Source organism: Columba livia, chromosome 15 (assembly GCF_036013475.1).
Source record: "Columba livia isolate bColLiv1 breed racing homer chromosome 15, bColLiv1.pat.W.v2, whole genome shotgun sequence".
Taxonomy (NCBI): Eukaryota; Metazoa; Chordata; class Aves; order Columbiformes; family Columbidae; genus Columba; species Columba livia.
In genome coordinates, this window is record NC_088616.1 from 2003514 (window position 1) to 2014717 (window position 11204).

Below are 11204 nucleotides of genomic sequence, written 5' to 3' on the forward strand. Positions count from 1 at the left end.
GTTGTGCAAACGCCCGCCGGGGCGGGGCCCGAGGCCCCTCAGCTCTCCCGCCCTCAGCGCGCGCCGCCGACACGTCACTCAGCCGGCACCTCGCCCCGCCCCCGTTCCCATGGCAGCCAGGAGACGCCGGCCCTGACTGACAGCTACGCTCTCTAGTGATGCCACGCCGAGGAGCCAATCGGAATCGTGATAGGGCGGGCTGGCGGAGAGAGGCCGGCGCGGAGGCGGCGCGCCGTGATGACGCTTTGGCTGTGCGACGCGGTGGAGGAGGTGTCGGGGTCAGCGGGATGGCGGCGGGCGCGGCAGCGGCAGCTCCGGCCGTGCGGCGCTCGCTGGGGCCTCTGCGCTGCGGGGCCGGTAGGGGCTCGGGCCGGCTCCCTGCCCCCCAACCCGCCTGGGCCGGGGCTCAGACCTTTGTCTCTCCGGCAGGTCCGCGGGGCAGGTGGCCCCTGCCCGCCCCTGGGGTTTCCCTCAGGCTCTGCGGCACGGGGCGGGTTCCGGGGGACATCAACAAGCCCGTCATCGAGCGCATCATCCGGGTGGACCACGCGGGGGAGTACGGGGCAAACCGCATCTATGCGGGACAGATGGCCGTGCTGGGCAGGTCGAGTGTGGGGCCCGTTATCCAGGTCAGTGCTGGTCGCTGCGTTTCTGTTCATTCGTGTGGAGCTGTGAGATCGCAGCTTTCCTTGGCAGGTTGCGGTCCGTCTTTTTCTGAGCACTTAACAACGTGGGTTTATAAAGAGTGGTGGGATGACTTGGGGAGGGAGTCGCCAATGCTACAGTCGCTGTGGGACTGTCACCAAGACTTTTATTTTGCAAATGTTTTTATGTTGCCTGTTTATAGCTATCCTCATCTGCCCCTCTTTATCCCTTCCTCGTTGTGATGACAATAGTGTTGACTCTGTAGTCGAGATGTGAGTGGCCTGTGCTCTCTTGGTTTCCTTTGCATTTATTAGTTCTCTTGGAAATGTTTAGTTTTTTGGTCTTATATGTCAGTGTGATCTGTCTCTCTTACAGCAAATGTGGAATCAAGAAAAAGACCACCTGAAAAAGTTCAATGACCTAATGGTTGCGTACAGAGTTCGACCTACTGTTTTATTGCCTTTTTGGAATGTAGCAGGTTTTGTTTTGGGTGAGTTTGTGTTATTACTGTTGTTTTGTGAAGTCATCAGATGTGTACATTATTTGCATTGCTTTAGATTTGATTGTTTGTGCACGTTTGGCACCTCCCAGGGGCTGGAAGCGCTTTGCTGGGAAGGAAGGGAGCGATGGCCTGCACGGTGGCTGTGGAGGAGAGTATATCGGATCACTACAACAGCCAGATCAGAACTCTTGTGGAAGAAGATCCAGAAAAGTACAGAGAACTATTGCAGGTATTTAACTATGAGCAGTTTAATGAATTCATTGACTTAGCTAATGTGACTTTAGTCTCTTAAAGTAATATACTTATAGAAGTGCAATGCTTATAGAATCCAATGCTGTCCTGGGCTGCATCCCCACAGCATGGGCAGCAGGTTTGGGGGGATCCTGCCCCTGTGCCCCGCTCTGGTGAGACCCCCTGCAGTGCTGGTCCAGCTCTGGGTCCTCAGCACAGGACACACATGGACCTGCTGGAGAGGGGCCAGAGGAGCCCCAGGAATGACCCGAGGCTGGAACAGCTCTGCTGGGGGACAGGCTGAGAGAGTTGGGGTGTTCAGCTGGAGAAGAGAAGCTCCGGGGAGACCTTAGTGCACCTTTCTGGACTTAAAAGGGGCCACAGGAAGGATGGGGACAGAGTTTTGAGCAGGGCCTGTTGTGATAGGACAAGGGGTGATGGTTTTAAACTAAAGGAGGGAGATTCAGGCTGTACATGAGGAAGGAATTGTTGTCCCTGAGGGTGGTGAGAGCCTGGCCCAGGTTGGCCAGAGAGGTGGTGGATGAACCATCCCTGGAGACATCCCAGGCCAGGCTGGACGGGGCTCTGAGCAACCTGAGCTGGTGAAGATGTCCCTGTCATGGCAGGGGGGCACTGGGAGAGCTCGGAACGCCCCTTCAGCCCAAACCATCCTGTGGATCTGTAAGTTACAGTAGAGCTCTTTTTGTTCCATCACTTAAAGTTTCTGGTGACTTCAGCATTTTAAGTTAAAGGGTGTTTTTTCCTTCAGCAGCACTACATTGATCAAGCACCAAAATGAAAATGTCTGTCAGATTAGCTTCAGTATCCTTTCAGTAATTCAGCATTTTCTTTTTGATAGGGAGAACTATGCTTTAATTTTTATTTGTTGTAATTGAAATGAAAGGTTTAGAAGGGAAACAAAAGGAGAAAATATGGTTACATATTAACATTTTGTTTATACTGGATATGATTATATAGTTAGGATATTTCTGTTGGAAGCAACCTACACGAATTATCTAGTCCAACTGCCTGAGCAATTCAGAGCTGACCAAGTTAAATCACATTATTAAGGGCGTTGTCCAAATGCCTCTTAAGCACTTACAGGCCTGGGACATCAACCACCTCTCTAGGAAGCCTGTTCCAGTGTTTGACCACCCTATTGGTACAGAAATGCTTCCTGATGCCCAGTGTAAACCTGCCCGGATGCATCTTTAAGCTGTTCCCATGTGTCCTGTCCCTGAATCCTGGGGAGCAGAGCTCAGCACCTCCCTCTCCACATCCCCTCCTCAGGAAGCTGGAGAGCCATGAGCTCACCCCTCAGCCTCACAGAACCCCAGAGTGTCAGGGATGGGAATGAACCTGGAAAGCTCATCCAGTGCAATCCCCCCATGGAGCAGGAACACCCAGATGAGGTTACACAGGAAGGTGTCCAGGCGGGTTGGAATGTCTGCACAGAAGGAGACTCCACAACCTCCCTGGGCAGCCTGGGCCAGGCTCTGCCACCCTCACCAGGAACAAGTTTCTTCTCATCTTTAAGTGGAACCTCCTGTGTTCCAGTTTGCACCCATTGCCCCTTGTCCTGTCACTGGTTGTCACCAGAAGAGCCTGGCTCCATCCTCCTGACACTCCCCCTTTCCATATTGATCCCCATGAATGAGTCCCCCCTCAGTCTCCTCTTGTCCAGCTCCAGAGCCCCAGCTCCCTCAGCCTTTCCTCACACGGGAGATGCTCCACTCCCTTCAGCATCTTGGTGGCTGCGCTGGACTCTCTGCAGCAGTTCCCTGTCCTGCTGGAACTGAGGGGCCACAACTGGACACAATATTCCAGGTGTGGTCTCCCCAGGGCAGAGCAGAGGGGCAGGAGAACCTCTCTGACCTACTGACCACCCCCTTCTAACCCACCCCAGGTACCATTGGCCTTCCTGGCCACAAGGGCCCAGTGCTGGCTCATGGTCACCCTGCTGTCCCCAGGACCCCCAGGTCCCTTTCCCCTACGCTGCTCTCTAATAGGTCATTCCCCAACTTACACTGGAACCTGGGGTTGTTCCTGCCCAGATTCAAGACTCTACGCTTGCCCTTGTTCTATTTCATTCAATGTTTCCCTGCCCAGCTCTCCAGCCTGTCCAGGTCTCTGATGGCAGCACAGCTTCCAGTGTCAGCCACTCCTCCCAGCTTGGTGTCACCAGCAAACTTGCCAACAGTGCAGTCTGTTCCCTCATCCAAGTCGCTGATGAATAGTGCTGTCCAAACCAGACAAGCCCCAAGTCCTCAGCTGCTCCTCACAGGACATTCCAGCCTGTCACCACCTTCCCTGCTCTCCTTCAAGCACCTTCACGTCCTCCTTATACTGTGGGGCCCGGCACTGCACGCAGCAGCGCTGAGCACAGCAGGATCATCCCGGCGCTTGAGCGGCTGGTCCTGCTGCGTTAGGCGTCCCTGCTTTGCCAGCGCTCACTGCTGGCTCGTCCCGCGCTGCTGTCGGCCAGCACCCTGCTCACCTTCCAGTCCTGAGCACTGTTTGGAGCACATAAGGAGCTCACATTTGTTAGCTCTGCAGGAAAATGATTTCCCAAGTATTTTAGGTATCAAACTGGGACACATTCCTGTAGGGTGTTTGTATGGTGCTGACCTGTTCGCAGGTGGAGCTTGTTTGTGCTGTTTGCCGGGAGCTTGCTGCCCAGGCTGTGTCCTCATTTCCAGCTTTGCTGACTGTTCAGTTGTGCGCAGCTTAACGTGTAGCCAAATCTGGTTACTCCAAACGTGTCCTCTTACAAAAATAGTACCTGAAGTAAGCCGGGCTGTGCTGGCGTGCACAAGGGAAATCCTACTCCTGAAAATCAAGACTATAAACTGAGAGGGCACGAAATACGGAGCAGCAAGGTTATTGTCAGCGTCAATGTGAGGAGCACTCGCGATGAAAGGCAAAGCCGTGTGAACCTGTTGGGTAGGGCAGCGCGTGGGCATCTGTAAATGCTGAGCTCTTGATTAAGCGATCCTATAGCTTATAGGTTTTCTTGAAACAGTGATAAAGATAGTGATACATAAAACAGCAGTTTAGTTTTTAAAAACTTCTTTCAAAAATATTAAAAGAACTTTAGGTTTGGGGAATGTTGGAAATAATTCCCTTTTTTCTGAATTGGAGATTCAGGTCTTTGCGAAGCTTTTGAGAGGCCTGGGCCTCAGATGCCTGTTGTGGTGCATGCAATGGTCAACAGCGTCTAGTTTTGTCTACTGGCTGCATTGATTTCTCTGCACAGCAAACTTACTAATTAAATGCTATTTTTAAAGATAATAAAGCAATTTCGGGATGATGAACTGGAGCACCATGACATTGGGCTCGAGCACGACGCAAAAGGGGTGAGTACAGTGTTGACTAATGGGCTCTGTTAGTGAGGGTGTAGATGTGCTGTTATCTTCCTCATCCAGTGACTGTGTAGTCCTTTATTTGAGAAATAGAAAACAAGGCACTTGATATTCCTTCCCAAAGATGAATATGAGAAAACACTGCGTATTGTAGCTTTCATTTTTCTAGAAAACAGTTGAATCTGTTGGCACTCATGTCAGGTGTCAAAGTGATGGTGTTTTCCTGAGAGGTGTCCTTTTACTTTAAGTTTAGATGAACTTTTTTTGAAGATAAGGCTAAGAAGTGCTGCCCGTACAGCTGGGAACTTGAGGCATCGTCTTGGTAGACAAACACAACCACGTTAGGAAGCGTGAAACAGCAATTCTGTGCTGCCTTGGGTGCCCTATGGAGAATGCGTGACTTCTCTCCTATTTTCTCCTATTGACTTACATTTGTAGATAAATGGAAACATTCTGCAAAGTTGATCACTTTTAATTTACTTTTCTCTAGGGCAGATTAGACTACAAATACAGATGTTTACTGGTGCGTGGGTTTTTTGTTTGTGGTTTTGCTTTTGGTATTTGCTTGTTTTCTTTTTAAGGTGACCCTGTTCCCTACCACAACTTGGTTCAAACCAAACACATCATTAGATTTATGTAGTAATTTGTTCTTTGTTTTACAGGCACCAGCTTATTCAGTTTTGAAGACCGCTATACAACTTGGATGCAAAGCTGCAATATTTTTGTCAGAAAGAATTTAGGGATATTTTCAAGTTTTTGGCAATAAACTGTGGCACAGAAGTTTATGAAAACTGCAGAAGACTAATAGTTATTTTATTTAGCCTTTTAAAATTATCTTCACTAAGCATGCGATTCAACCGTCCTTTGTCACGTTGAGTACATGCATCAATATTAAAGTCGGTTGAGCTGAATAAGGATGGCAGAATTGGTTCCACAGGAACAAAACCTCCTTATTCAGAGACTGTTCACAAGGTGGCAGCAAAATATGTATGTATATAGATGATTTTTATATATATAATATGTGTGTATGTTTACAGACACACACAAAAATGATAAATACCTTCTCTGTTGCCTTCAAATTTATAGGTACTTGAAATAAACTGGAGCTCGTCAGCTCGTTTTAAAATGGTTACTACTGACTAAGTGGGATATTTCTGAGTTGTATTTTCAGGGTAAGTAAGTGAAATACTATTTAGTATTTTCAGTCTGCCTTCAATAAAGATTGTTATTATAAGACCTTAATTTCAAAAGTTGTGGGTTTGGGGTTTTTTGGTTGTTTTTCTTCAGGCTCAATTCTGTATTCTTTCTTTAAGTAGAATCGAATCGTTCTTCCTTTGGGTTCTTTGGTTGTTGTTGTATTTGGTTTTGGGGTGGTTTTGTTTGGTTGGTTACTTTTGGTTTGGTTTGGTTTTTTTTGTCCTGAGTGTGTGTGTAAGGAATTGATCCTGATATAAAGCAGGTGTGGAGAGCAACATGGAGCACCTGGGCAGTTGTACTTAATATTCTATTCAAGTTTCTCTTGCTTTACTTTTAGTCGTCAGTGGCCCTTGACCAGAGCTGCTCTTTCCCTGTGCTTTCTGCTGGCATCCTGGCACAGAGCAATAGAAATAAAGACAAAGTGGCCCGTGTCTGTTTGAATGGAGCCCAATCCAGTTGGCGGCCGGTCACAAGGTTTGTTCTCCAGGGCTCAGTACTGGAGCGAGTTCTGTTTAATCTCTTTTTCAGTGGTCTGGACGAGGGGATCGAGTGCACCCTCAGTAAGTTTGGAGATGACACCAGGTTGGGTGGAGTGTTGATGTGCTGGAGGGTGGGAAGGCCACACAGAGGGATCTGGACTGGCTGGGTCGATGGGCTGGGACAATTGTCTGAGGTTCAACAAGGCCAAGGGCCGGGTCCTGCACTTGGGTCACAACAACCCCATGAACGCTGCAGGCTGGGGAAGAGCGGCTGGAGAGTGCCTGGAGGAAAAGGACCTGGGGGTGCTGGTGACAATGGCTGAACATGAGCCAGTGTGTGCCCAGGTGGCCAAAAAGGCCACCAGCATCCTGGCTTGTATCAGGAATAGTGTGGCCAGCAGGCCCAGGGCAGTGACCGTCCCTGTGCTGGGCACTGGGGAGGCCAAACCTCGAATCCTGGGGTCAGTTTTGTGCCCCTCACTACAGGAAAGGCCTTGAGGTGCTGGAGCGAGTGGAGAGAAGGGAACGGAGCTGGTGAGGGGCTGGAGCACAAGTGTGATGGAGCGGCTGAGGGACCTGGGGGTTCAGCTGGAGAACAGGAGCTGAGGGGAGACCTTCTGATCTCTGAACTGCCTGACAGGAGCTTGGAGCCAGGGGGGTCGGGCTCTGCTCCCCAGGAACAAGCGACAGGAGCAGAGGAAACAGCCTCAAGTTGCACCAGGGGAGGTTGAGGTTGGATGTGGGAAACAATTTCTTGCCCAAAGGGCTGTGGGGCATTGGAACAGGCTGCCCAGGGCAGTGCTGGAGTCACCAGCCCTGGAGGGCTGGACAGACGGACATGAGGTTCTCAGGACATGGGGCAGTGCTGGGGTGGGTTGTGGTTGGACTTGATGATCTTAAGGGTCTCTTCCAACCAGATGTTTCTATGACTTGACCTGACTTGAGCAGTTCTCTGAAAAAAAATTATATTTAGCAGATTTCTTGACTTCATTTCCCTCAAATGTTTGATCTGCTGGCATGTGGAAAATTCCCAGGTAATCTGGAGAAGAGAGGGATCATCCCAAAATAATAGTTCGTTAAAGTGGCCAACAGGGTAGCAAGTGGTGTTGAAAGAACAAGCAGTGCAGTTGTGTAAGTCATGGACTTAAATAATTGAGTGAAAAGAGGAAAGAACATTGATGAATAGTGCATTGTGAGGTCTGTAATGACAGAGGCAGAATGTGGCGGCATCTTTTTAAAGTCCATTGTTGGGGGGCACAGCATGTGTTGACTCGAAGGTGGAAGCTGCACACCCACACGTAACTGGTGATATGAGCTGGAACCCAAGCTGGGCAGTTTCTGGGTCTCTGGGCCATTATATCAGGGTTGGATTCTGGACAAGGCACCTGCGGGGCTTTCTGGGGTGTATGGTGCTCAGCTGGAGCCCAGCGTTCTGCAGGACAGCGGTTCCAGATCCTCTGGATGCGTCTGCAGCTGTGGGACGTGCTGCTGACACAGCTGTTCATGGGATCCTTCATCTGAGATGTGGGTGGCCTGCGAGGCCGTCACACGCTGCTCACTCGGGGCAACGGTATTTAAAAGACAACCCCCCATTTTAATGGGTCCCGTTCGCCAAAGGCTGGGAACATCAAACGCCAAGCTGTGTGCGGTCAGCGCGGCGGCCGCGCCTGCAGCCGCTGGACGTGCTCACAGCCGGTTCTTCGTCTGCGGCAGCTGAGAACATCCCGCGCGTGTGAGCGGCCTGTCGGGCCCCGCTGCCTGGGGCCGTGAGCCGAAAGCCTGAGCCGGGACCACAGCCCTGCGCGGTGCTCCTGAGCAGCAGCTGCTCCTTCCCGCAGGTGTCGGCCTGGTGCTGCGTGGGTGAGCCGTGCTGCCACCCCAGGGCTGTGCATCTCCCTCCTCACTGTCACTCTTATTTTCTTGTGGTTGTTTTACACAGAAAATAGAGCAGCTTTTCTTTTTCCTCATGCAAAAGGGTAATATTTTTGTTCAAGAACGTGTTTCAGCTTTCGGAAGAATACAAAAGGTGGTAGAAGGTTACAAAAGGTGTAGAGATGCCCAAGTGCTGTATGGAACTTCTGTTGCAAGGCCGCAGGGTTTTTCCTGTTGTTTTGAGGCAGAACTAAAGGTGGTTAATGCCAGCCATCCCATCAGGGGTTAAAGGGAGGCAGAGGCACGAGTGTATAGCTTACACAAGTCTGTTATCACAGCCATTCTTGAACCCTGGTCGTGTTGACAGAGGAAAGGGAACTTGGATCAGCCAGGAGGGCTGTAAAATGCTGCATTTTCAGAATGGGGTGATGAAAACAAAAGGGTCTTCACCTCGCCTTTGGCTTTTGGGGCTCCCTGCTATACCATACAATAAGTGCCGCGCTGCTCAGGCTGAGGAAAACCCAGCAAACTTTTGCAACAACCTCAGTATATTCACATCCCTGGAAATTAACTATCTCCCTTTTAATCTAAAAATTCCCAGGCACTGATAAATGATGGTTTTAATATTTTATTGCTATTTTTAATACATCTGGTTAGGTCATTATGAAATGCGTGTATTTCTCCTTTGGTTATTTTATTACCATTTTACTTGAAGGTAAAATGAAGAGTTCTACTCTATACAGGAACATTACATTTTCAGGTGGCACAGATCAGCATGAACTTTTTACTTGAATGTTAACAGAACTCAGTTGAAGAAAAAGTAATAAAGAATGATTTAGTAATTAAAAAAAGCTAATCATGACAGATATAGGGGAAAGTCTACTTAATTAAGTGGAAAAAATACTGTGGAATAAGTTCTGGTTTTCCCATACGCACAGGCTTTATTCCTACAGTTGAAAATGCAAAAATACTCGTGTGTCATGCACAGTTTCACAGAACCCCAGAGTGTCAGGGGTTGGAAGGACCTGGAAAGCTCATCCAGTGCAATCCCCCCATGGAGCAGGAACACCCAGATGAGGTTACACAGGAAGGTGTCCAGGCGGGTTGGAATGTCTGCACAGAAGGAGACTCCACAACCCCCCTGGGCAGCCTGGGCCAGGCTCTGCCACCCTCACCCCAAACAAGTTTCTTCTTGTATTCAAGTGGAACCTGCTGTGTTCCAGTTTTACCCATTGCCCCTTGTCCTGTCACTGGTTGTCACCAGAAGAGCCTGGCTCCATCCTCCTGACACTCCCCCTTTGTATATCTGTAAACATGAATGAGTCCCCCCTCAGTCTCCTCTTGTCCAGCTCCAGAGCCCCAGCTCCCTCAGCCTTTCCTCACACGGGAGATGCTCCACTTTGAACGATGATGATGGAAACTGAAACCAGCTCTGAATTGCTGTGGCCCATCGGTACCGGCTCTGGACAGGCACCTGTGGTGCACGGTGTGCGGGGCTGTGCCCATCGTGTCCCAGGTCCTGCTGCCACCACCCGGACGGACAGACAGACATCCCGTCCACACGGCTGAGACCGAGGTGACGCTGACAAGCTGAAAGGATTTATGCCACCAGTTATGGAAAATGGGGCTTGTAAGCTGTTTGGCAGAGAGGCAAGTCATTGTTAGAGAAGATAAATATTACAGATAGAAGGAATATCAGATGTAATGGGCTTGAGCTTTGTCTGGAGTAAATCTGTGTAGCTCACTTGAGCATAATAAAGGTAGGCTTGTTACAGATCATGCCACACCATTCTTTGCCTGGGCATGATGTGGATTGTACCTCCCTTTTTTTTCTTAGTGTTTAAGGGGTTACTGAATCTGTACGGTCCCTTGTGCCTCGGCTTTAGGGACAATATCATTTCAAATGGCTGCCAGTCATTTTTTTGTAGCTACCTTGAAAGTTTTGGTATGCCACTTGTATTGAATTCTGCACATATTTTCAGCTCGAGGAGCTTAAACAGATAAGGAAAAGGCATTGGCCGGTTAAAAGAATGAATTTGTGTGATAAGGGAGGAGATTGCATAAAGGTACCATTTTTCTACTTGTTAATTTGGTTTCCCCAGAGTGACAGAGACCAACAACCCGAGTGTCAGCAGCCTGGCAGCTGCACGCCCAGGACTCAATTGGCTTTGAAGAAAGCTTGTTGGTACTTATATTCAGAGTTGAGGGGCTGATCTGCCGTTTAGTGAATTAACAGTTAATTGGAACAGGTTCAGCGGGCAACAGATCTCTAAAACAACTTGGCTGCATTAAAAGGAAATTCGGGTCGTTGTTCTGTGCTTTCCATAACTGCAGCCTCCTGTCGACTGGGGGTTTTTTGAGAAGTACCACCTATAGCACAGTTTTACAGAGCAGAACCCAGACCTAAGCAGACCAGAGCCTGACACCTCTTTGCCTCCAGTAATGCAGCTTGTGGCAACGTCTCATCCTGTTGAGATGCAGATTAACAGAGATACCTATGCTGAGATTAAAAAATATTATCTTTTTTGTGCTAAATATCTTTGTTTCAAAAATGAAGGCTCCCCCTGACCCCCAAGGTCCATCCTAAACCTTCCAAGACTGTGGTTGCTGCTGCTCATTATGTCACAGAGAAGAGTTAGTTTCACTGTCTTGGTAACTATTCTTTGAGTAGTTTTAGTGGGGTTGAGCCGCTCAGCTGTACTTGCAGAACAATCTCACCGGCGGTTTTAAATCCTGCTGCTGCTCTTTTGCTGGATAAAACCAGTGGAAAACGGTGACGTCTGCACATTTTCACCAGGTACGAGGAGTGCTGTGCAGTTGGTGAGGGCACCCGGGAGGTTTGACTCCTCTCAAATTGTATTTCCAGTGTATTTCTGCCACACACTTGCCAGGTGGCCACAGGCAAAATGCTAAAGC

At 49.3% G+C, this 11204-nt stretch overlaps 1 protein-coding gene across 1 annotated transcript; it reads left to right on the forward strand.

Moving 5' to 3' along the window:
- Positions 1-203: 203 nt before the first annotated feature.
- COQ7 (coenzyme Q7, hydroxylase) lies at positions 204-5982 on the forward strand. The gene is made up of 6 exons (XM_065030683.1): positions 204-357; positions 430-629; positions 1021-1135; positions 1237-1376; positions 4666-4734; positions 5403-5982. The coding sequence occupies exons 1-6, from the start codon at positions 288-290 to the stop codon at positions 5478-5480; spliced, it is 672 nt and encodes a 223-aa protein (XP_064886755.1). The 5' UTR covers positions 204-287; the 3' UTR covers positions 5481-5982.
- Positions 5983-11204: the final 5222 nt, after the last annotated feature.